The 27,164-nt window shown below is 35.5% G+C and overlaps 1 protein-coding gene across 17 annotated transcripts in view; it reads left to right on the forward strand.

Annotated features, from left to right (window-relative positions):
- The window catches only part of SCMH1 (Scm polycomb group protein homolog 1), a 109,277-nt gene that overhangs the window by 29,653 nt on the left and 52,460 nt on the right, over positions 1 to 27,164 (forward strand). For 12 of the 17 annotated variants that reach the window (XM_023752700.1, XM_023752705.1, XM_006087242.3 and 9 more), the window contains 2 exons: positions 8,272 to 8,506; positions 23,731 to 23,819. In XM_023752700.1, coding sequence (XP_023608468.1) covers positions 8,272 to 8,506; positions 23,731 to 23,819 — 324 coding nt within the window. Of the gene's footprint in view, positions 1 to 8,271; positions 8,507 to 18,056; positions 18,103 to 23,730; positions 23,820 to 27,164 lie in introns of all 17 variants that reach the window. The other 5 variants (XM_023752703.1, XM_023752704.1, XM_006087249.3 and 2 more) reach the window with 2 other exon arrangements.

Genomic DNA, 27,164 nt, shown 5'->3' on the forward strand with positions numbered 1-27,164 from the left:
GAGATTGGGGGGGGGGGTGGGGGGGGTGGTAAGAGATCAACCAAAGGACTTGTATGCATGCATATAAGCATAACCAATGGACATAAGACACTGGGGGGTAGGGGAGGCCAGGGGATTGTCAAGGGCAGGGGAAAAAAAGGAGAAATATGTAATACTCTTTGTAATAATTTAAGCAATAAAAAAAATATATAAAAAAAAGAGTTCACTGCTTCCCCCCCCCAAAAAAATTAATAAAATTAAAGGAAAACACACACACACACACACACAAAAAAGATAATTGTATAAACAACAATAATATTGCATTGTAAAGATAATTAAAATTTGTATAAATAAAATGTATGATAATAATTTAAATGCCAAGAGAAATCCTAAGTATAATATTGATAAGATTCATATACATGAAGTAGTAAAATATAATAAGATAGGCTGATAAGTTAAATGTGTTTACTATAAACCCCAAAGCAACCACTAAAATAATAGAAAACAAATAGCAATATAGTGGATTTAAATCCAACCATATCAGTAATCAGAGTGATTATGAAAGGTCTAAATGCCCCAATTAAAAGGCTAAACTTGTCACATTAAATAGAAAGCAACACAATTATATACTGCTTGCAAGAAACTACACTTTAAAAAGAAAGGCAAATAGGCTGAAAGGAAAATGATATACCATGCTGACATTGACCATATTAATATGAAAGTATATATCAGAGCAAAGAATATTACCAGGGATAAAGAAGGTATTTTATGATGTGCTAAGGGGTCAAATTCCTTAGGTGAAGTAAAAAATAAGAAGACATAAATAAGCCTAAAATTTATCGGCAGTCAGACTTTTAATACCCTTTCTATGATTAGAAAACAAGTAGACAGAAAATAAGCAAGTATCTGTATAGAAGATTCAAACAACACTACCAGCCAACCTGACCTGATTGATACTCTCTAACGACAATAGAATATGTATTCTTTTCAAGTGCATGCAGAACATTTACTAGGTTAGACCATTTCCTGGACTGTACAATAAGGTTTGATAAATTTAAAAGAATTTAAATAATATGAAATATAGTCTCTGATACATTGGAAATAAATTAAAAATGAATAGCAGAAGGTTATCTGGAAGATCTCCAAATATTTGGAAACTAAGTATCACATTTCTAAATACCCATAGAGGTATTTAGGAACATTAGAAAGTATTTTCAATTAAATGAAAATGAAAGCAGAACATTTAAGAAATTGTGGTATGATGCCAAAGTAGTTTTTAGGGAGAAATTTATAGCACTAAACATTTACATTAGAAAAGAAGAAAAGTTTCATGTAGCTCCTACTTTAAAAAGCTAGGAAAAATGAATAACCCCAAATTAAGCAAAGAAAAAAAAACAGAGCATAAAATCAAGAGTAGAGCTTAAATCAATCAAATAAAAACCAGAAATATAATAGAAAAATATCATTGAAACCTACAGCTGATTCTTTTCAATGAGGTAAACTTCTGGCCAGCTGATCAAGAATGAAAAGAGAGAAACATAAATTACTAACATCAAACTAAAAGCGGTAACATCATTATTGAGTCTAGAGATATTAAAGAGATATTAAAGGAATACTATGAACAAACTTATGCCTTTAAATTTCACCTCAATAGAGGTGAAACTTGATAGACAAATTTCACTCTTAACCACCTCACCAGTTAAATAACCCAAGATTTAAATGAAATGGATAATTTCATGAATGACAAAAAGTACCAAAAGCTCACTTAGGAAATATGAATAGCACTATTTCTGCCACAGAACTAAGTTTTTAGTAAATTCCAAGCCTAGATGACTTCACCAATGAATTGTTTCAAACATTTAAGGGAAAAAATAATGCAAATTCTACATTGACTCTTCTAGAATGTTTACGAGAAGGGAATACCTTTTGTCTCATTCTATAAGGCAAGCGTTATTCTGATACCAAAACCAGGCCAACATTGATGGAAAAGAAAACTACAGTGTTACATCCCACATAAAAATACATGTACAAATTCTAAACAAAATTTTAGGAAATTGAATCAAACAATATATAAAAATAATTCATGACAACTGGAGTTTAGTTTCAAGAATCAAGGTTGATTTAACATTTGGAAATCAATCAGTGTAATTGACCACATGAACACACTATGACGGAAATAAGATTATCTAAACAGATGCAAAGAAAGCATTTGACAAAATTCAGTGTCCATTAATAAAAACTCTCAGCAAACAAGAAATAGAAGGAATTTTTAAAAATCCTAAGCCCCAAAGGACATCTATAAAAAGCCTACAGATAACATCATATAAAATGCTTTTTTCTTAAGGTCAGAAACAAGACAAGGATGTTTTTTTCTTGCTATTTCTATTCAGCATTGTACTACCAATGAGACCAGGCCAAATAAAAGAAGTAAAAGGGATCCAGACTGAAAAATTAGAACAAAAACCGAAGAAAATATGTGGGAAGACTGACCATACCTAATAGTGGCAAGGTTATGGAGCAAATAGGATTTTCATAAACCACTGGTGAAAATGTAAAATGTTTCAGTTTCTTTGGAAAATAGTTTGGCAGAAAACTTCAACATACTATTGAACAAAAATAAAAATCACTAATTTAACTAGGAATTGAATAATACATTCTTAACTTGCAAAGTATTTATACCTCAGTACTAAAGCCAACATTTTACTCAGTGGTGAAAAGTAACTCAATAAAGTTATAATGAAAGAAAAATATCAATTTACAATAGCAGGAAAAATTAATATTTATGAATTAATATTTATGAATATTAAAAATTAATATTTGTAAAAATTAATATTTATGAATGAACTAACAATATGTGAAACTTATATAAAGAAAACTTTAGAAAACAGCTTACCAAAAGCATGATCCATTAAAAATTCATAAAGTAGACTTTGTCAAAATTAAGAACTTCTGCTCTTCAAAAGATATTGATAAGAGAATGAAAATATAAGCCATAGACTTGGAGAAAATATTGACAAACCACAGCTGACAGCAATACTCTCCAAATTGATCTATTGATTTGATGTACTTCTTACTAAAATCCCATATGCCTACTTTGTAGAAGTTGACAAGTTGACTCTAAAATTCACATAGAATTACAAAGGACCCAGAATAGCCAATTATGGGAAAAAAGAGAACAAAGGTAGATGATTTATATTTCCTGGTTTCAAAACTTACTACAAATCAACAGTACTTAAGACACTGTGGTACTGACATAAAGATAGACATATAGATCAGTGGATTAGATTTGAGAGTACAGAAATAAACCCATGCATTTATGTTCAATTGATTTGGACAAAGATGCCAAGACAGTTCAGTGATATTTTCAACAACTAATATGGGGACAACTGGATATTCATGTACAAAAGAATGAAGTTGGACCCATCCTCCACACCATTTATGAAAATTGACTCCAAGTGGATGATAGACCTGAATGTAAGAGATAAAACTATGACACTCTTAGAAAAAAACAGGAATAAATCTTGGACTAGGCAATGATTTCTTAGATATGGCACTAAAACTACAAACAATAGAGGTGAAACTTGATAGACAAAGCTAACTGCTTTCGTGCTTCTACTATCAAGAAAGTGAAAAGACAACCCATACAATGGGAGATAATATTTACAAATCATGTATCTAATAAGGAACTTGAATCTGGAAGATATGAAGAACTCTTACCACCTCACCAGTTAAATATCCCAAGATTTAAATGGGCAAAGAATTTGAATAGGTCTTTCTCCATATATTTACAAATAGCCAACAAGCATGTAAAAGATGCTTAACATCATTAAGGAAATACAAATCAAAATTGTAATGAGATACCACTTCACATCTAGGGTAGCTGAAATAAAAAAGGCAGACAAAAACACGTGTTGCTGAGGATGTAGAGAAATTGGAACCCTTATATGTAGGTGGTGAGATTGTAAAATGCTGTAGGCACTTTAGAAAACAGTTTGAAATTTACTAAAAATAGAATTGCCTCATGACCCATCAGTCTCACATTTAGGTATGTACCCAAGAGAGAGAGAAATCAAAACATATGACCTCACAAAAACTTATACACAAATGTTCAAGGCATTATTATACCTAATAGCTAAAAAGAGGAAACAATCCAAATGTTTATCAACTGATGAATGGATAAGCAAAATCGTATATCTATATAATAGAATGTTATTCAGCAATGAAAATGAAGTACTGATAAACACTCCAGATTAACCTTGTAAACAATGCACTAAGTGAAGAAAGGAGCTATTCACATATTATAAAATTCCACTTATATTAATCTTCAGAATAGATGAATCCATAGAAACAGAAAATAGCCCAACCAGTGTGGCTCAATGGTTGAACATTGATCTATGAACCAGGAAGTCACAGTTCAATTCCCAGTCAGGTCACAGGCCCAGGTTTCAGGCTCCAAGGGGATGGGCAGGAGGCAACTGATCAATGATTCTCTCTCATCACTGATGTTTCTCTCTCTCCCTTTCCCTTTCTGAAATCAATTAAGAAATATTAAAAAGAAACAGAAAGTAGATTGATGGTTTTCAGGGGATTGCCTGAGGGGAAAATGGGGAGAGAAGGCTAATGGATATGGGGTTTCTATTGTGGGCATGATGAAAATGTTCTAAATTTAGGTGGTGATGTTTGCCTCTGTGAATATACTAAAAACCACTGAATTATATACTGTAAAAAGTTAAATATTCTGGTATGTGAGTTATACATATACCTATCATATGATTCCACTTTACCATATTCCTGAAATATGTATGGAAATAGAGTAAGTATATTCATATGTGTGGATGTTCATAAGAGATTTATTTGTAATAGTGAAAAACTGGAAACACACCAAATGTCCATCAACATGATATACTACTCAGAAACAAAAAGAAATGGATTATTGATTCCATTCAACAATATGGATGAATATCATAATAGTTACGCTGAATGTTACTATCTATTTTTTAAAAACCTATAGCCAAGATCACACTTAATGGTTAAAAACTAGCTTTCCCACTAACATCCGAAAGAAGGCACCACTTCTTTTCAACATCATCCTGGAAATCCTAGCTATTGCAATAAAATAAGAAAAGGAAATAAAGGGTATACAAATTGGGAAGGAAGAAATAAAACTGTTTGTTCATAGATGACATGATTGTTTATGTAGAAAATCTAAAAGAATTGACAAAAAAAATTTCTAGAACTAATAAGCAATTATAGTACAGTTGCCAATACAAGGTTAATATATGAGTCAATCACTTTTCTATATACCAGCAATTAAAAAGTGGAATTTGAAATTAAAAATATCATTTATATGAGCACCTCCAAAGATGAAATACTTAGTTATAAATCTAACAAAATACGTATAAAAATTATCTGAGGAAAACTTTAGAACTTAGATAAATGAAATAAAAAAAAACTTAAAAATAGAGAGTTCGTGACCAAGAAAAGGAAGACTCAATATTGTTCAAAATGTCGGTTCTTCCCAACTTGATCTATAGATTCAATGCAAGCTTAATCAAAATTTCAGCAAGTTATTTTGTGGATATTGACAAACGAATTCTAAAGTTTATATGGATTGGCAAAAGATACAGAAGAGCCAACACAAAATTGAAGAAGAACAACAAAGTTTGAAGACTGACACTACCCAAATTCAAGAATTACTATATCGCTACAGTAATCAAGACAATGTGGTATTGATAAGAGAACAGATAAATAGATCAATGAAACAGAATAGAGAGCTCCAAAATAGTCCCACATAAATATAGTCAACTGATCTTTGAAAAATGAGCAAAAGCAATACAGTAGAGCAAAGATAGTCTTTTTAACAAATGGTACTGAAACAACTGGACAGCCACAGGCAAAAAATGAATCTAGACACAGACCTTACTCCCTTCACAAAAATTAAGTCAAAATAAACCTCAGACCTAAATGTAACACTTAAAACTATACAACTCCTAGAAAATAACATAAGAGAAAAACAGGAAGACCTTGGGTATGGTGATGACTTTTTAGATACAACACCAAAGGCATGATCCATGAAAGAAATAATTGATAAGCTGGACTTCATTAATATTAAAAGTTTCTGCCCTAACTGGTTTGGCTCAGTGGATGGAGCATCGGCCTGCGGACTGAAGGGTCCCAGGTTCGATTCCGGTTAGGGGCTTGTACTTTGGTTGCGGGCACATCCCCAGTAGGAGGTGTGCAGGAGGCAGCTGATCGATGTTTCTCATCGATGTTTCTACCTCTCTATCCCTCTCCCTTCCTCTCTGTAAAAAATCAGTAAAATATATATTTAAAAAAATATTAAAAGTTTCTGCTCTGTGAAAGACACTAACAAGAGAATGAGAAGACAGGCCACAGATTGGGAGAAAATAATGTGCAAAAGACACATCTGCTAACAGACTGTTATACAAAATATACAAAGAACACTTAAAAACTCAACAATAAGAAAACCAACAACTTAATTTAAAAATGAGCCAAAGATCTTAGATACCACCAAAAAAAGATAATGCAGAGATTTTTAAAATGTGAAAAAAATGTTTTAAATGCAAATTAAATACCACTACACACCTATTAGAGTGGTCAAAATCCAGAATACTGACACCGCCATGTGCTTGCAAGGATATGGAGCAACAGTAATTCTCACTCATTGCTTGTGGGAATGCAAAAGGGTACAGTCATTTTGTAAGACATATTGGTGATTTCTGACAAAACTAAATGTACTGTTACCATATGATACAGCAATTCTATTCCTTTGTGTTTACCCAAAGGAACTGAAAATGTTTGACCATACAAAAACCTGAAAATGGATGTTTATTGCAGCTTTATTCATAATTGCCAAAACTTGAAAGATGCCCTTCAGTAGATGAACGAATAAACTGTGGTATAGCCAGACAAAGGAGTGTTATTCACCCCTAAAAGGAAATTAGCTATCAAGCCATGAAAAGACATAAAGGAAACTTAAATGCTTATTACAAAAGAAAAGAAGCCTATCTAAAAAGGCTACATACATTCTAGAAAAGAGACAGTGAAAAGATCAGTAGTTGCCAGTGGTTGAGTGGAGGAAGGATGAATATGCAGATCACTGAGTACTTTTTGGCCAGTGAAACTATTTAGTATGATACTATAATGTAGATAAATGTCATTATACCTTTGTCCAAACCCAATGTACAACACCAAGAGAGAACCCTACTGTAAACTGTGTGCTTTGAGAGATTATGATGTATCAATGTAGGTTCATCAATTGTAACAAATGTACCACTGTGGTGGGGGATGCCGGTAATAGGAGAGGCTGTTCATGTGTGGAGATAGGGTATATATGGGAAATCTCTGTATCTTCCTCTCAGTTTTGTTGTGAACCTAAAGCTGCTCTAAAAAAAAGTCTTTAAAGAACAAAAACAAAAATGAATTATTGGTACATTTAACAATATGGATGAATATCAGAATAGTTATGCTGAGTGAAAGAAGCTGGACAAAAAAACAAACAATATATTCTCTATAATTCCATTGAAGACTAGAAAATACAACTCAATCTACAGTGAAAGTAGATCAGTATTTGTCTGGAAACGGGTCTGGGAAGGGCTAGACAGAAGGATTATAAAGAGACATGAGAGAACATGTCCATGTTCATCATCTTGATTGTGGTGATGGTTTCAAAGGTATATATATGTATATGGCATCATGGATGTATTCATATGTCAGGATTTACCAAAGTGTATATTTTATATGAATTATAACTTAAAATTGTTTTTAAAGATATAAATTGATTTATATATCAATGTATCAATGTCAAAATAAGAAAAAAATTGACACCTCCCCCCCAATAGTAGTCTGTGTGCTGGATTTACAAAGCAATATATACGACATCACTTCATGAAGAGACACTTAGTAGATAATAGGTAAATTGGATGATTTCTAAAAAGAAAACATGAGTACCTAGAGAATTAGAGAGTTGGAGAAAATAAGATGAGAGAGTATTAAGTAAGGACCATTTGAGGCACTCTTGTCCTTTTCTTACTGGTGTGAGTCAATATTTGATGCTTCAGTGGAAAGTAATTTTTTCCCTTTCTTACCTTCTAGTGTTTCTTTTGTATGTAAATCTTCCTAAGTATTAGGGAATAATTCACAGTGGTTTGTCCCTGGTCAAGCTGTAACCACTTTGAGTCCAAGGCATGAATTTTCAGGTTCCATCTAACATCCTTACTGAAAATGCCACTTACCTTAGTCTGCCTAATCCCCATGGCTTGTTCTCCTCAGTCCTACACACCTCCAAGCAACGAGTTCAAGATCAGCATGAAATTAGAGGCACAGGATCCCAGGAACACCACATCTACCTGTATCGCTACAGTAGTTGGACTAACAGGAGCTCGCCTCCGCCTTCGCCTTGATGGCAGCGACAACAAGAATGACTTCTGGCGGCTGGTTGACTCCACTGAAATCCAGCCTATTGGGAACTGTGAGAAGAATGGGGGTATGCTGCAGCCCCCTCTGGGTGAGTAATTAGACCCAAGTCCTCTTTAACCAATTATCTTCCCAAAATTATACATCCCATTATGGGAAAGCCTAGGGTCCCCTGCCTGCCTCCTCTTTTTCATATGGTCCAAAAGAAAAGGCCCACCCAAAATAAAATGAGCTGTAAAATCTGGACATCTCCATCTCTACATTAACTTATAATATTCAAGCATCTCTCAAACTCTTCTTTTGCTAACAAAAAACCACACCCTTCATCCTTCTTGTCAGTTCCCATTTACATGATAGACAGAATGGAAGGAGGTCTTGCCATTTAATCTGCTTCAAAAAACCATAGAGCTTTTAACAAATCCTACAATAATAACAAGAGGTGAAAGGAAAATCTCCCAATAGAAAGGATGACTATTAGAAGGATCTCTTATCTCCTTTCCCCTAAATTCTCACTTGGTCCTGGGATTTTCTCACTTTTAACTAATTATTCAGTAAAATGTATTATTTCACTTAAACTAATAACCTCACTAGATTTTTCTCCTAAAGATCAGATTCATCTTTTTCTTCTTTTGCCTTAATATACCTGAGAGATTGAGCCCATCTTTGCAGTTACTATGAATCATGATTGCAGTGAGTCTCAATGGAGGATAGAGAGATGTGGGTTATGGGTTTTGTATGTAAGAGCTATGTTCCCATCGGGAGGTCGTGCTACATTAATTGAGCATAAGAGAATATGTATTGTTTGAAAGCGCTCCCCAGGTGGTTATTTAGCATTTTCCCCTATTAAAAAAATTATTTGTAATGTAAAATTTCAAATGTATACAAAGGTAGAAAGAATAGCACTGTGAATATCCATGTATCCTTTATCCTCGATATTTATCAACAAAGTCCATCTTGTTTTATCTGTGTCTTTACACACTCCCTGCCTTCTGCTCAATCACCCATAGTATTTGTCATTAAATATTTAATCTGTATCTCTCATAAACAATAATTTTAAACACAATTATAATAACATCACATAAATTAATGATACTTTTTAATATTAACACATTTTTTACTCGGTGTTTAAATTTTCTCTATTCTCTTTCTCTCTCTCTCTTTCTCTCTCTCACACACACACACATACACACACACACACACACACATTACAGTTTCTTTGAATCAGGATTCAAATAAGATCCACATATTGCAGTTGATTGATATGTCCCTTAAGCCTCTTTTAATCTTTGGGTTCTCCTTCTCTCAATTTTTTTCTGGCAATTTATGTGTTGAAAAATCTAAGTCATTTGTCTTCAAAATTTTCCATAATTAGATTTTGCTGATTGTATCTCTATAGTATCATTTAACATGTTTCTCTATCCTCTTTCCTAGAAATTGGTAGCTACATCTAGAGGCTTGATCATGTTCAGGTTCAGTTTTTTTCCTACGAATATTTTATAGATGGTGATGTTTACTTCTATTAGGAAGCTCTTTGGTCTGATAGTCCTCATTTTTATAATGTAGTAGTCATTACTGCTTGTGGTCTAGATCTGGGCTTCCCAAATTTTTTTAATGGGTCAAATAGTAAATATTACTGGCTTTATGGGGCCTTAGATTCTCTATTGCAGCTACTTAACTTTATCTTTGTAATGCCAAAGCAGCCATAGACAATACATAAACAGACGGGCAAGCTGTGTTCCAGTAACACTTTATTTACAAAATGGGTAGCGTTGCCTGCTGGCTATAGTTTGCTGACCTCTGGTTAAATTTGTCAATTTATCATGCTTGCAAAATGGGGAATTGTAATTTTACCATTCATTCCATCCATATAAATTAAGTGGACAATACCTATTAAAATAAACTTTCATCAACTATTTGGTTATCCTTAGGCATAATTCATATAAGAAAGATGGTTTAAATGCTTGATTCTTTTCTTTACCAATTTTCAAAATAATGAATTGCTTTACTAACATTCTCCAAAAAATATTTAAGGAGGGTTTTGTTGTTGCTGTTTAGTATCATTAACTCAAGGATTCATACATATTTGATATGTTTCACTTCATTGCACTAATTGTTTTTATTGATTCTTGAAGTATCCCATCTTTGGCCTCATCTAAGCTTCATCAAGTTGTCTCCTGACTCTTTATTATTTGATAGCTCTCTTTGATTTTTGGAATTTAAAATGTTCCTTGCTCATCTTATACATTTCTTGGCCCAAATAAAGAATTGGCTATTTCTTTTAGGTGCCTAGGCTCCTTTTAGTGGGAGGTGGTATTTAGAGACTATAATCTAAGCACTAGAGTGCTCAGTGCTATTGAGTTGATCATTCTTTCTAGGTCTTTTTGGTATCGAGAGGTAGGAGCATCTTTTTTATTAGGATAAAAAATCATTAGTTTATATTAATACTTCCTACTAAAATTCAGGACAATGGTGTTTTTACTGATTTTGTCTTCAGTCTCTTAAATCTGTATTGCCTTTGTACCATCCCAAAACTCTAGTTTTCCATGTCACTAAAAATCATTTGTTTTATCCTATAATACATATATACGAGTCTCAGAATAGCAATACCAACACTTGCCACCATTATGAGACCTAAATAATGTTTGAGTTTTTTACAAATTTTTTTCTTACCCTCAAGAAAGTCTAATCCTATATAATAAAAGCCTAATATGCTAAGTGTCTGGTCGTCCGTTCAACCAATCAAAGCATAATATGCTAATGATATGCTAAGGCCACTCAACCGCTTGCAATGATGTGCACTAACCACCAGGGGGCAGACAGTTGACCAGTCGCTATGACGTTCACTGCACTGACCACCAGGGGACAGATTGTCGACCGGTCGACCAGTCGCTATGACGTGCACTAACCACCAGGGGGAAGATGCGCCGACCAGTAGGTTAGCTTGTTGCTGGGGTCTGGCCGATCAGGACTGAGCAAGATGGGCCAGACACGCCCTGGAGCTCTCCCGTGGTCCCTCCCCATCTGGCCAACCTCCCATGTCCCTCCCCGGCCCTGATAGTGCACAGGTGGGGTCCCTTGGCCTGGCCTGCACCCTCTCGCAATCCAGGACCCCTCAGGGGATGTTGGAGAGCTGGTTTCGGCCCGATCCTGCAGGCCAGGCTGAGGGACCCCACTGGTGCATGAATTCGTGCACCGGGCCTCTAATGATGTTATAAGGTCATTTGCATTAGTTTCTCTCTGGGTGGCCATGCCACCAATTTGTTATAAACCTAGATTCACTTGTTTAATTTAATTTTTAATTTTTAAAGATCGTTTTTTTAGCCTGGCTGGTGTGGCTCAGTGGTTGAGTATTGGTGCACATGCCTGGGTTATGGGCTCAATCTCCAGTGTGGGACATGCAGGAGGAAGCCGATCAGTGAATCTCTCTCATCATTGATGTTTCTATCTCTCCCTCTCCCTTCCTCTCTGACATCAATAAAAAAATATTTTTTAAAAATCGCTTTTTAAAAATGTTGCTTTATAAATACATAAATGATATACATTGTTCTTAAAGTCAAATCTATAAAACAAAGTATATTCAGAGAAATCCCCATCATCCTATTTCTTTCCTCTGCCATAGGTAACCAGTTTCTTTGACTTTTATGGTTTAAATTCCATTTTAAAAAGTATAAACAAATATATCCGTGTGTGCATGAGGGTGTACATATATAGATATGTAACCTCCACCCTCTTATATAAAGGACAGCATTTTATGCATACTTTTCTCAACTTTGCTTCTTTCATTTGATGATATGTCCTAAAATGACTTCTTAGTAGTTTGGAGACATACTTCAATCCTTTTTATAACTGCATGGTACTGGATTGTTCTCAACCTACTTTATGAATCACTATTTAGAAGTATCTTGCGAGGCTATTAAAAATATAAGGTCCCAGGGATAGTGCTGATCATCAAAATAAAAATATTTCCATAAATTCTCCAGAAATGTGCAGATCAAATAGGAGAGTAAATCAAACCACCCATAACTCATGTCTAAACATAAGTAGGAGTCAAGAATATCACAAGTTTCAATTACATGTTAATCTACATAGATAAAAAGATCTGAAACCAGTATAGCCAGTAACAGATCCATACCAAAATGAAGTGTTTTATATAGGTGGGAAGTGCATAAAAAAGAGGACAATGTGGATTTAACATAGCTAAAATCACCGCCAGAGAAATATACTAGTAGTCCCATTCAGAGTGGGAAATACTGAGAACACAGCTAAGACCTATTGGATTAGAGCAGTGGTTCTCAACCTTCCTAATGCCATGACCCTTTAATACAGTTCCTCATGTTGTGGTGACCCCCACCCATAAAATTATTTCGTTGCTACTTCATTACTGTAATTTTGCTACTGTTATGAATCGTAATGTAAGTATCTGATATGCAGGATGTATTTTCATTGTTACAAATTGAACATAATTAAAGCATAGTGATTAATCACAAAAACAATATGTAATTATATATGTGTTTTCCAATGGTCTTAGGCGACCCCTGTGAAAGGGTCGTTCGACCCCCAAAGGGGTCGCAACCCACAGGTTGAGAACCACTGGATTAGAGCATTGGCTATTGGGGAATCAGAAGGAAGAGAGTGAATTGAAAGTGTAAAGAACTAGAGATAGCAGTCTTGGGAAGATAACTACTTTTGGTAGGAAAGGACACATAATTCTGAAGGAAAAGAAGGAAGCAAGGAGTAGCAATTTATACAGGAACAAAAGAGAATCATAAAATCAAAAGATACACCAAATCTCCCATCCCAACCCAAACAGGCTCTTCTACTAAAGAAACTATATTTCACTATGCCAACAGAAATACTCAAGATCCCTGCCAAAACAGAACCTCCTGTTTTTGCTGGTCCAGAAAAATATAAGACATTTCAAATGATTAGTAAACAGCAGTCAACATCTGTAAAAAGTTTCTATATGGGAAAAAAAACAACACCACAAGAAGATGAAGGTAAAACCATTTTAATTACTGAAAATCCTACTGCCAAAATCAGTGACTCACCAGAGGAAAGTTGTTGTTGTACACCAACTCAAATTCAATTAAACAAGTATTGACAGATAGGAAATACACTGAATCACAAATTTTAAAAGTCAAACTAGAAATGCACAATGGACATCACATAAAAGAAGTGAAAATAGAATTTTCCAAACTCAGGAAAAAATTGAAAAACGACAAAATCTCAATTGAAGACCCAATTCCAGGGTACTTGGCTCAGTTGATCATTCCCATAAGCCAGGGTTGCAGGTTCAATTCTCGGTCAGGGTACATACAAGAATCAACCAATGAATGCATGAATAAGTGGAACAACAAATCATTGTCTCTCTCTCTCTCTTTCCCTCCCCCTTTCTTTTCTCTCACTCTGTCTCTCAAATCAGTTTTTTTAAAAAGTAGCCCCTGGCTGTTTTGGCTCAATGGATAGAGCATCAGCCTTTGAACTGAAGGGTCCCGGGTTCAATTCCGGTCAAGGGCACATTCCCGGGTTGTGGGCTCAATCCCCAGTAGGGGGCATGCAAGAGGCAGCCAATCAGTGATTCTCTGTCATCATTGATGTTTCTCTCTCCTTTCCTCTCTGAAATTAATAAAGATATATTAAAAAAATCAAAATAAAATAAAAAGTAGGGAGACATCCAAATACTTTTTATGAAGCAGGTAGAACTTTGATATCTAAACTTGATTTCAGCACATACAACACACACACAGAGTCATGTATGAATGTTGTTATAAAAATCTTAAATACAATATTAGGAATTAGAATTCAACATATTAAAACAATTCATCATGGCAAAGTAAAGTGTTTTTTTCTGGGAGTAGATGAGTGTATAAAAAAAGCTGTGGTAGCCCTAGCCGGTTTGGCTCAGTGGATAGAGCATAGGCCTGCGGACTGAAGGGTCCCAGGTTCGATTACAGTCAAGGGCACATGCTCGGGTTGCGGGCTTGATCCCCAGTTGGGGGTATGCAGGAGGCAGCCAATCAATGATACCCTCACATCATTGATGTTTCTATCTCTTTCTCTCCCTTCCCCTCTGAAATCAATAAAAATATATATTTAAGAAAAAAAAAGCTGTGGTAAATTTTACACAATGGAATACTAAGCCATAAAAAAAAGAAGGAAATCTTCCTTTTTGCAACAGCATGGATGGACCTGAAGAGTATTATGCTAAGTGAAATAAGTCAGAGAAAGAAAAATACCATGTGATTGCACTTATATGTGGAATCTAATGAACAAAATAGAAACAGAGTCATAAATACAGAGAACAGACTGACAACTGTCAGAGGGGAGGGTGCTTGGGGGGCCAGGTGAAAAAGGTGAAGGGATTAAGTAAAAAAAAAAATAAAACACCTCATAGACACAGACAACAGTATAGTGATTACAAGAGGGAAAGGAGGATGAGGGAAGATAAATGGTGATAGAAGGAGATTTGACTTTTGGTGGTGAACACAATACCATATATAGACAATGTATTATAGAATTTTACACTTGAAACCTATATAATTTTATCAACCAATGTCAGCCCAATAAGTTCCATAAAAATAAAATTTTTAAATGATGCTCAAATCTCTAATGAGGAAAATTAAATCAAAACCACAATAAATAAATAAATAAAAACATTTCACACCCATTAGGATTGTTGCCTATTATCAAATAAGTAGAGAGTAACAAATGTTGGTGAGGATGTGAAGAAATTGGAACTCTTGTGTATTGCTAATGGGAATGTAAAATGGTGCAGCCATTATGGAAAACATAGCAGTTCCTCAAAAATTTAAAAATAGAATTACCATATGATCCACAAATTCCACTTTAGGGTATATAGGCAAAATAATGAAAGCAGGACTCAAGCAGATATTTTTATACCTATGTTTAGCTGTATTATTCACAATAACCAAAAAGTCAGAGAAACCCAAGTGTTCCGCAGCAGAAGAATGAATAAACAAAATGTGGTATATACATACAGTGGAATATTATTCAGCCTTTAAGAGAAGGAAATCCTGACACATGCTATAGTGTGGATGAACCTTGAAGACATTTTGCTAAGTATTTCAAGCCAGTCACAAAGGACAAATAGTATATAATTCCACTTAAAATTGAGAAATTCACAGAAACAGAAAATAACATGGTGGTTGCCAGGAGCTGGGAGGAAAGTGGGAGTTATTGTTTAATAGGTATAGAGTTTCGGGTGGGGAAGATGAAAAAATACTGGAAATGGATGGTGGTCATGGTTGCACAACAGTGTAAATGTACTTAATACCATTTGTTTTTGAGAAAGGGAAAGCATATACACACATACACATGTATAACATGCAGAAAATTATATTTTTACAGACATAGTTTTATAAAAAGAAGCACTGGAATGTTACACCAGAAAATAATGAAAAGGTCACAACCTATTGGGAGTGAGAAAACAGTAAAAATTACAGGAAGGAGAATGAAACTTCTCTGAGAATACCCTTTTATATTCTTTGGATTTTTGAAATGTAAATGTTTTAATAAAATTAAATCAAAAAAGATGAACGAAGCATATTCTAAAATTGACTACAAACAGAAACAAACTGAACTGTGCATATAATAACCACATTGAAAAAAGAATTAATTCAAATAACCTGAACACAGAATCTTCTCAATATACTTTTAATGGGGCATATTTTAAAGAAAAAGTGGCCGAAACCGGTTTGGCTCAGTGGATAGAGCGTCGGCCTGCAGACTGAAGGGTCCCAGGTTCGATTCTGGTCAAGGGCATGTACCTGGGTTGCGGGCACATCCCCAGTAGGAGATGTGCAGGAGGCAGCTGATCGATGTTTCTCTCTCATCGATGTTTCTAACTCTCTATCCCTCTACCTTCCTCTCTGTAAAAATCCAATAAAATATATTTTTTTTAAAAAAGTGGAACTGCAAAGAAATTCTGACTTTTTCTTAATGTTAATGGGTTTTTATGTATTAAACATAGAGCAAATGAGTAAATAAGATACAAATATAGAATGGGAGATGAAGAACCTTGCAATATAGAATTTGAATTGGAGTTATCTGAATGAACTCTTAACTTTAAAGTTAAGATACCTTCAATTCAAATCATTCATGTACGGGGCTGGGCAAAAGTAGGATTACTGTGCCATTGTGACATTCTTTTGAGTTAATAAAGCTAATATAATCATAACCTGCATGTTCCATATATATATATTCCCCCCCAAGTTTTGTTTATTGAAAAGGCCTAGAAGCAATGATACCTCAGAAGCAATAAGCATACCTTGGTTTCTAAATCACATTCTCTACTAAAAGGAATCAAGATTTTTGGAGAAATGGCTGATTCTAAGGCTGAGCAGAAGAGAAAATATAAGATGATTCTGGAACATTTTATGTCAGACAGGAGAGAAGTCTCAAAGAATGATGAGGACATATCAAAAGGACACAGGAGCCAACTTGGAGAAGTTCTTACTAACCAAAATTGAAACAATATGAGTATCAAAAAGAATAAAAAGAACAATGGTAATAGCATTCATGGGTCCCAGTGATACATAAAAATATCAAGAGTTGCACCCCTAGCCGGTTTGGCTCAGTGGATAGAGTGTCCCGGGTTCGATTCTGGTTAAGGGCACATGCCCGAGTTGTGGGCTTGATCCCCAGTGGGGGTGTGCAGGAGGCAGTAATTCTCTCTCATCGTTGATGTTTCTATCTCTCCCTCTCCCTTCCTCTCTGGAATAAAAAAAAAGAAAAAATTTTTTTAAAGAGTTGCAGGGAAACATCATCTTTACAGAATACCAGCTAATAAAATATAGATGGAATGGTAGAAAATTATTTTAATTTATTCAGGGAAGGATAATGAATGTTGAGACCAGAGGGTAAAAAATCTTATTGGAAAATATGATATTCACATAATCTCAAAGTTCTTCCCTCTGATGGCCTATTAACTACAAAGGGGAATTGCTGTGAGGAAATCTGCAACTTAACAACTGATCAAATTTATTATCATCTTTAATTTGACAAATTGATACTATGTGCCTCTTGAAGTAAAGCAGTAAAAAGTACTCAACATTACTTGTATAGTATCTATGTTAAAACTGTTTAGCATCAATGTAATTGTAAGGAAACAATCCGAAAAATTCCAAATTGTGGGATATTCGGTAAAATAATTAGCCCAGACTCTTCATGAAAAACAAAAGAACAAGGCTATTGTACATTGATGGTGTCTAAAGAAACATGACAACCAAATGCAATATGTGATTCTTTATTGGACCCTGTATTTTAAAAAAAATTAAACAGTTATAAACATTTTGGGGAACATAAGAATATTAAAGTTCTTGGGTATGGTAATATTGCAGCGTTAAAGGAGAATGTCTTTGTTCTGAGGACAAATGTACTGACATATTTGGGGTGAAGTCTCATGATGTCTCTAACTTTCACATAGTCCAAAGGAAAAAGTGTGTAGATATATGGAAACAAAATGTGGTGAAATGTTATTGAATCTAGGTGAAAGATGCATGGTTCTTCATATACTGGTTTTGCTATTTTTCTCTAGGTTTAAAATTTTTCAAAATAAAAAGTTTTGAATAAATTATGTATGTAATTATACATATATATGTGTGTGTGTTCATGTTCCCCAGGCCTCCTCTGGACCTCTCCCCAGAGTTGCTGAATCAGAATCTCTAGGTAATGGGGCTTGGGATTCTGCATGGTAAATGGCTCTCCCGAGACTCTAATGCAATTGGTCTGTCTATATTTGGGAAGCATTGTTCTAGAAGAGCATTCTTCTCCATTAAAGTCTTGTATGGTGTGTGTATGTGTGCGTGCGTGTGCGTGTACGTGTGCGTGTGTTCTGTTCACATAGGAACAATCATTACTCCCTTGCAGAGTCCTCTAGGGGGGAAAATGGGAAGGTAGAATGATTCACCGGTGAAGTTATCTCAATGCTGCCAACCTTTTCCTCACATACCCTTGTTTTACTGATCTCTTTTACTACTCAAGAGTATGATTGTTTCTTCTAATTAGATCCGTCTGGATCACTAGTTCTCAAACTGGGCTGCCAGTTAGAATCAATTAGGGAACTCAGTATGTAGGCCTTAGAGCAGTTAAATCAGAATGGCTGGGGGTGATTCTGATGTATTCTTTAATGCTCCCCAGGGGATCCCAGTGTCCAAGTTTGATAGTCGTTGATTTAAAGCAGAAGCTGGCCTCTGTGAGACCACTAGCCAAGTATGTCAGGATCCTAGTACAAACTCCCTGCTCAGCAAACTTGATCACGTGCTCTGGTGTATTTGTGGTACATTGACTTGAACCCTTTGTATGTTTCTGTCACTGATCAGCCTTCTCATTTGCTAAGTAGTCTCCAGGGCCTGTCAATAGAAAAGGGAATTTTTAAGATGCATATCTCATTTTCTGGTCATAGAAATTTGAACTCTTTATAGAAATGTAGAGGGTGGAGGGACAAAAACAAAATTTTAGAGTGAAGTAACTTAACCATGGTGGCTTAAATGCTTATTTATAAAGTTACAATATTTACTGAACTTCTTTTTTTCTGCAGCAAAACCCCTGGCATTGGGTAATGCCAGACCATCTATACCTATGACTATCTCAAGATTAGTCACAACCCCCACCTCCAATGAAATTAACCTGAATTAACTTGTGTTTGAATCTGTATATGGGAATGTAGCAGCAAAATGGTGATAGAGTCCTATCAGAGGTAAAAGGAACCTTAACAATCCTTCCCAAGTACAATCACTTCTTCCTAAGAAAAGACAGTTTATTCAACATCTCCCAGTTCCACTTCTTTTTTCTCTCAGTCTTGGGGTAGCATGGAGATAGGTCACCAAACCTCAGTTTGGAAGCACTGCTTTAACTCAGTATCCTCCTCTGACAACTACAGAAATAAGAAAAGATAAATGAGTTGTTCGAGGTTGTACAGTGAGTGACATATTTCTGTACATGTATGTAAAACTCCTCTGGGAGGAGAGAATGAGTTGGGAGTGTCATGGAATCATCTTGACAGCCATATGTCTAATAACTTCACAAAGCTTAGAATTATTATATAGGACAGTGGTGGGGTGGAGAGTAGGGCCCATAACAGGTGGTTTCTGGTATGAGTGCTGTTCTGTTACCTGCCACCAGAGGGCATGAACTATGTTTAGATTCTGGACCTGTTGCTCTGCATTTAAGTCCCGAGCTTCAAGAAGACGCTGTTAAGTTTAAACAGCTGGACCCTAACATATTTAGTAGCCTCACCATCTGGTGAGCACCTGGAAGCTTTTATAACTGGTTCCATGTCAGTATTTTTAAGATAAGCACATAACATTTGCAGCATGCCTAGGTTTAGAATTAGAGACCTGGCTTTGTAAAATTCACTCGGCCACTTACTAGCTTAGTTATGTGGCTACTGATAAGTTGCTTTACCTTTACTTTTAACCTTGAGTTTCCATAGCCTCACCTGCCAGATCATTAATAAACTGTGCCACACGTGATTTTTATAGCATTCATCAATTCCTGGCACCCATTTAATAAGTGGAGATTTTCTTCTTTGTTCAATAAAACTCTTATTGAGCTTATATTCCAGTTGGAAAATGCATACACATTACAAGGGAAAATAAAGAAAAATTCAGGCAATGATAAGAGTTAAGGATAAATAGAAGGGAGTGGGATTTAGAAGGCTTATTTTAGATAGGGTAGTCTAGGAATGCCTCTCTGAGGAGCTGAGATTTCAGCAACTACTAATTGTTAAAGATTTGAGGAAAGGGAAGGGTTTTCGTGGCAGAGGGATGAAGCTTGGTATGTTTGAGGAATAGAAAGGCCAGTGCGTGGAGGACAGAGGAGTGATAGGAAATGAGTTATAAGAAGTAAGCAAGTTCCAGATTATATAAATCTTGTTAACATACATAAAGAGTTTAGATTTATTTTGTATTATGGGATGTGAGCATAAAAGTGAGATCTGATTTATACTTTAAAATACATAAACATTCTGGCTGCTAAGTGGAAAACACAGTAGGAGGCAAAAGTGGAAGCGGGGAGTCTGTTACAAAGCTCTTGCAGTAGTCTATGCAAAATCTGACTGTGACTTAAATTAGGGTGATTAGTAGTGAGTGAGAATATATAATGGTGAGAAATTATTTGATTTAGGATACATGAGATGAAAGAGCCATCAAGACTTGCTAATTAATTGTATTTGAGAGGTAATAGCAAGGGAGGAATCAAGAGTGACTTAGTGTAGGCTTTTTGGTCTGAGCACCTGGGTTTAATAAGTAGTGCATTAACTGAGATGAGATGAGAGGACGAGGAAAGGAACAAGTTTGGAAGGAGTAGCAAAGTCAAGGGTTCTGTTTTTGCCTTAGCCGGTTTGGCTTAGTGGAATAGAGTGTTGGCCTGTGGACTAAAGGGTCCTGGGTTTGATTCTAGTCAAGGCCACATACCTCCGTTGTAGGCTCTGGGCTCTCATCTAGGGCATTCGGGAGGCAATCAATCGATGCGTCTCTCTCACTTTGGTGTTTCTCTCTTGTCTCTCCCTCTCTCTTCCACTCTCTAAAAATCAATGGAAAAAATATCCTCGGGTGAGGATAAAAAAAATAAAAATTCAAGCACTTTTGGATTTCAGGTAGAGTTATAGAATAAAGCAGTTGTAAATACGAGCATGAGGTTTAGGCTGGACATGTAAATTGGCAGTCATTATTTGACAGGAGAAAAGCGGGGATTATGAAATGATCAGGCACTGAGGTACCCATCTTGCAAGCACCCAGGCCATTGTTTAATTTGAGACCTTCAAATTGTCATTTTTCTTTTTCCTGCTTTCACAAACTTATGACTTCAATTATTTTTACCTAGAGAGATAGTATGGAAAAATTGAGTGATGAAATATTTGAAGATATTAATGTGATAATTAATAATGAAGGCTCTGGAGACAGAGGAGTTGGGTTTAAATCCTGTCTCTTGAATATTGTATTTATTAAAATTATAACCTTAGATATTTTACTTAATTTCTCTGACCTCAGTCTTTTAATCTATAATATTATAAATAATAGACAGCATTTGTCTAACATTTAGTATATACCAGGTAGAATTTTAAGTCCTTTACATGTATTAATCTTTAGAATAACCCACTGAGGTTGTTTTCCCCACACATAGACTGGGCCTGAACTTGAATTTCTTCAGAAATTTAAATTTTTTTTCTTTTAACCATGATAAAGGAAGAGTAGTAGTCAAGATTCTTTGGGCTATAAGTGAAAAAACCCAACTCAAACCAAGTGAAAGGAGGGGACAGGAATTACAGATTCATATAATGGAGAAGTCTAAGGCCTGGTATTGAATATGTCTGAACACAGGGCTTTAAACACTCTCATGTCTCTCCATCATTTGCTCTACCTTGGCTTTATTCTCAGTTCTGTTCTCCATGTAGCAATGCCAAATCTACAAACTCTGTCTAGCCATGATCTTGGAGAAAGACTCTCCTCCAATATGCATATCATATCAGAAAACAGTTGACCCAGCTTGGTAAATACATGCACACTCTTGGTCTAGAGCAGGGATGGGGAACCATTTTGCTGCCAAGGGCCATTTGGATATTTATAACATAATTCCCTTAATATAAATTTATGCTGCTATGAAAAAAAGCTCCTAGATTTACTGAACTTCAAGTCCCCCCTGTGGTTGCCTTGGCAAGGCCAGACCAAATGTTTTTGTGGGCTGAATGTTCCCCACCCCTGGTCTAGGGGAATCTAATGCTCTTGAATGGCATTATTTTCCATTCCACAGTTAGGCAGAGAGAGCCATGCGACAGACATTCTCAACAAATTACATAGAATTAGGATGGGATTTTTTTCCAAAAGGGGGGACGGGGGCGGGGGCGGGGAAGGAAGCTAGACAAGCCAAAAAAGTGATGGTAGTTTTAGATTAAGTGATAGGAGCATCCATATTGCTGTCGCCATTGTTGGTGTAATTGAGCTACCCCAAGTTATCTTCCGGCCTTAGAGGCTTGGCTTAGCCTAGCCAGCTTTGAGACTAAAAGTTTAAAAGATATAGGGTGGTAAATCTTACTAGTTCTATTTTCTTCTCCCTTCTTGCTTCTTCACCAATAATTTAATTTTAATCCCAAAAGCTGATTCTTCCTTTTTCATTTTATCTACACACTGTTGAACATAGTGGTTAAGAGTATAGTATGGGCTCAAGGGTCAGATTGTCTGGGTTTCAATCCTATCTTTGTCATTTGCTCACTTAGAAATCTTCATCAGTTTACTTTATATATCTTTTCTCATCTATATAAAATGAAGATAATATCTACCTCATTGGGTTGCCTTGAGGATTAGATGGTCAGTGGAAAGTGATTGGCACGATGTCTGACCCACAATAAAGAGTTCAAAAATATCAGATTCTATTGTAATTTCCAGCTCTGCAGCTTTGGTGCAGCCTCTGTTCTTTTGTCAGAAATGGGAAAACTGAGGTAGATTGGGAGGTTATGAAAAAAGCACTAGATTTCGGTATCTCAGGAGAGAGTTGAAGCCAAATTGAAAGAAGTACTTGGAACTTCTTTCCACTAACTGGAAGACCTAACTACAATAATGATCTTATTTTTATAATTAATTAATTAAATGGTACATTCTTATTGACTTTTCCTTACTGAATGACAATGGACAATTAACTTCTCTAGGCTTTTTACTTTTTTTGTAAAATGAATATCTTTGGACAGGATGATCCCTTTCATCTTCATCATTGCCTGATCCTTCGTTGGTTAAGTAAAATTGAAGATCAAAAAGTGTTTTGTACTTGGTGTGTATGTGTGTGAAAGAGAAGTGAGAGAGCGCACACACCAAAGAATGAGAGAAAGAGAAAAATAGTGAGTTAGTTTATATTGAAATAAACTAAAAAGATTTACTTGTATATTGGGCTTATCAGTTGACATATTTGGTTTCTTAAGAGATGATTAAGAAGAACTTTCACACTCTACTGTATAGACCATTTCTAAGTATTTGTTAATTTTATCTCACATCTATTTTAGATTTTTCAAGGAAAACTTTGTAGGTGCTATGAATCTGTAATACTTGTTTTGTAGTCAGGCCACTTGGTTGGGGACTTTGTTCCACTACTTGCTTTGCAACATTACACTTGGGCAAGTTACATTCCCTCTATGTGCCTCATTTTCTCATCTGTCTGATGAGGCATTTCCTCTATTTAACCTTTAAGTCCTTTCCTAACAGTCTATGATTCTGTAACATAGACTAGGTGGATTCCAAAGGGAAAACTTGATATTGCCATTTCCTTTGAAACATATGTTTTATCTGTTGCCTATTATGTTTGCTGCAGGATTTCGGTTGAATGCCTCCTCTTGGCCCATGTTCCTTTTGAAGACACTAAATGGAGCTGAAATGGCTCCCGTCAGGATTTTCCACAAGGTATGGTGTCCCTCAGATATCACCAACTCTAAATTGCTTAAGGTCATATGCTTATATTCTTTCAATTACTTAGCCTCTGATATCTACATTATACTTATGGCCTGAGGATGCCTTCTCAGAAACTAATTCAGCAGAAGGATTGTTTAGTACCTTATGAAGCAGCAATTATCCCCAGAGGCTAATTATAAATATAGACTATAAATTATGATTATTGGCTTTTGGGTCCCAGCTCTACCAATAACCTATGTCCTTTTGATTTCATGTATAAAGTGGGATTCTGTCTAACTTACAGGATAGTTAAGTTAAAATGTGTTTAGTAGTAAAGTATATAAAATGTGATATAAATCTAAAGGAGCTGTTCTTGTTATAAATCTTGGAGTTCCATAAAGTTCTTATACTAAACAGAGAAAGAAAGGAGACAATTTTGAGTGCCTATAGTATGTTTGGAGTTTATATACACTATCTCACTTAATACCCACACTTAACTTTCTGAAACAAGTATTATTTCCACTTAGTAGTTAAGGAAACAAATACTTTTGAATAAGGAACTTGCCCAAGATCATATGGCTAGTAAGTGGTGGAATAGGGATCAATAACCCATATTCATTTTTCCTTATTTCTCCAGGGATGAGGCACTCAGTCTGCTCTCAGTTGAATTCTTTATCTTTAATGAGGTTATAGAGTTATAAAGGAAACTGAATTAGTGTTGCCTGTGCTGCTATTAAAGTCTAAACCCTAAAGCACTCTGGCTTCCAGAATATATATATATATATATAGTGTACTGGGCAACTTAAAAACCCTTTCACTACAGAATAACTCAAAATGTTTGGTGGGGGCAACAACTATTCTTTTAAATGCTTTGTTGAGCTTACTAAAAAGGAAGAAAACTCGCCCTAGCTGGTTTGGCTCAGTGGATAGAGCATTGGCCTACGGACCAAAGGGTCCCAGGTTTGATTCTGGTCTAGAGCATGTACCTCGGTTGCAGGCTCCTCTCTGGCCCGGGCCCTGGTCAGGGCATGTGCAGGAGGCAACCAATCGATGTGTTTCTCTCACACTGATATTTCTCTCTGTCTTTCCCTCTCTCTTCCACTCTCTCTAAAACTCAATGGGAAAATATCCTCAGGTGAGAATAAAAAAGAAAGAAAACTCTCCAGAGGCTAAAATGAAGGAGGAAAACTAGAGTGTTAAGTGCATGCACTAAACCTGCAGGTATTTTAAGGAGCTTTCCAATAATCTTGTCTTTTACCAGCCACAGTAGGATAGAAGATGAGGCCTTGGGCCCAAGCAAGCCAGGAATGGACCCGAGACTGCATATATAAAACCAGATCAGATACCTCAAATGTTTACTCCTTAGTGAAAGACTGTCACATTGATGAGGAGAGTCTCTGCCTGGGCTCTGGGTAGGGGCAGCAATGGAGTCATCTCCTTGATAAAACAGTCTTTCCCTCATGGAAATCCAGGGTTCAGATATGGTACCTGTATTGTCTAGAAACTCCAGAGTTGTATGGAGATATTTCTGAGTGCCCAGCAGAAGCAAACCCAAAACCTCTCTAGAGAGTTTGGTTGCTTTCAACCCAGATGTCATAGAAGTTCCCAAAGTGAAGTACCAGTGAAGATGAGTACTCCCTTCAGAATTACAGAGCTCTCAAAAACTCTCAAAATAAATCCAACATGGTGGGACATTAGTAGACACAACAAACAGTACGACTATAACCCCAAGGACTTTCAGAATAGAAATATCAGATAGATAGAGATTATAAATTAAATTTTTGAAAATGATTAAAGAATGAAAAGAAGAAAATTTTATTATTTTGTGGTTGTTGTTAATCCTCACCTGAGGATATTTTTTCCATTGGTTTTTCAGAGAGAGTGGAAGTGAGGGAGGAAGGAAGGGAGAGAGGAGGTGAAGGAAGGGGAAGAGGAGGGCGAGAGAAAGAGAAACATCTATGGGAGAGAACACATCAATTGGTTACCTCCCACATCCTCCTGACCAGTTCGGGGTTCAAACCTGCAACCCAGGTATACCCTTGATAACTTTGGAGCATGGGCCAATGCTCTAACCACTGTACACATTGGCCAGGGCAAAGAGAGGAACTTTTTTAATGATAAAAGTATAAAACCCTATTTTTCAAAGACAGATTTGAGAAAAAAATTGAACATCTGTAAATGAAACTTAACCATTAAAAGTGAAAGTTAATTATAGGTATATAAGCAACATAGACATAGATAAAAGAGAATTAACTGAAAGACATGTAAGGAATTTCCTCAGAATGCAGCACAAATAAAGAAATGGAAATATTAAAGAGAAGAGACAAAAACAATAATATTAGAAGGTCCATTAATGTTGAATATGAAATCCAGAAATAGTAACTAGAAAGAATAGAAAAGAACCAATATTTGCAAAGATAATGACAGAATTTTCCAGAATGTATAGTAAAGGCAAATATACAGCTTAAAACATCATGGTATAAGAGGTTTATGCGGGGGGAGAACCTATGTAATACTTTCAACAGTAAAGATTCAGAACCATTAAAAAAAAATCATGGTATAACTAAAGTCAAAAGAAAAGATCTGAGCAAGTACTCACACAGAATTCCTTCAAAAGGATTGCACTTAGGCTGACAGCACATTTCTTGACAGCAGCAGTTCAAAACAAAGATAATAGGATAATATCTCCAAAGTTCTTAGAAAAAAAAGTTGTCCATCTAGAATTTTATATCTAGTTAGAGTATTATTTCAGAATGAATATAAAATGAAGACATTTTCAAACAAACTAATGTAAGTAGATGCCAACATATCTACTGAAAGAACAACTGAAGAATATATTTCAGGAAGATCATTGAACCCAGAAAGGAAGAAATGAGATGCAAGAAATAGTGGTGAGAAAAGACTGGGTAACGTGGGCAAAGCTAATCAAGCATTGCCTATAATTATTTAAAACCAATTATAATAACAAAAGTGATTAATTCTCAGCATAACAATGTGAAACTAAATTATCAAACACTGTTAACTCAGTAGTAGTTAAAATATTCTAAGGTTTTTGTAATGTGACTAGAGATAAAGATGAGTTTTAGACTGACTTATGTCAACTATACAGTTATAGTCTTAAGGAGAGCCACTGAAAGATTATAAATAGAATGGTTAACATCTGAATCAATGAGGCGGGGAAGGGAAGAAAATTCAGTCAATTGTAAAGGGAAAAAAGAAACTTAAAAATCAAGTAAAATAGAACTCTAGGAAATACAATAAATTTAAATATATCAGTTATCACAAGAAATGAGCTTAAACTCATCAATTTAGTCTAACAGATTAGATTGTTTTTAAATCTACATGCTATTTACAAAA

This window comes from Myotis lucifugus, unplaced genomic scaffold, assembly GCF_000147115.1.
Source record: "Myotis lucifugus unplaced genomic scaffold, Myoluc2.0 scaffold_37, whole genome shotgun sequence".
Lineage (NCBI taxonomy): Eukaryota > Metazoa > Chordata > Mammalia > Chiroptera > Vespertilionidae > Myotis > Myotis lucifugus.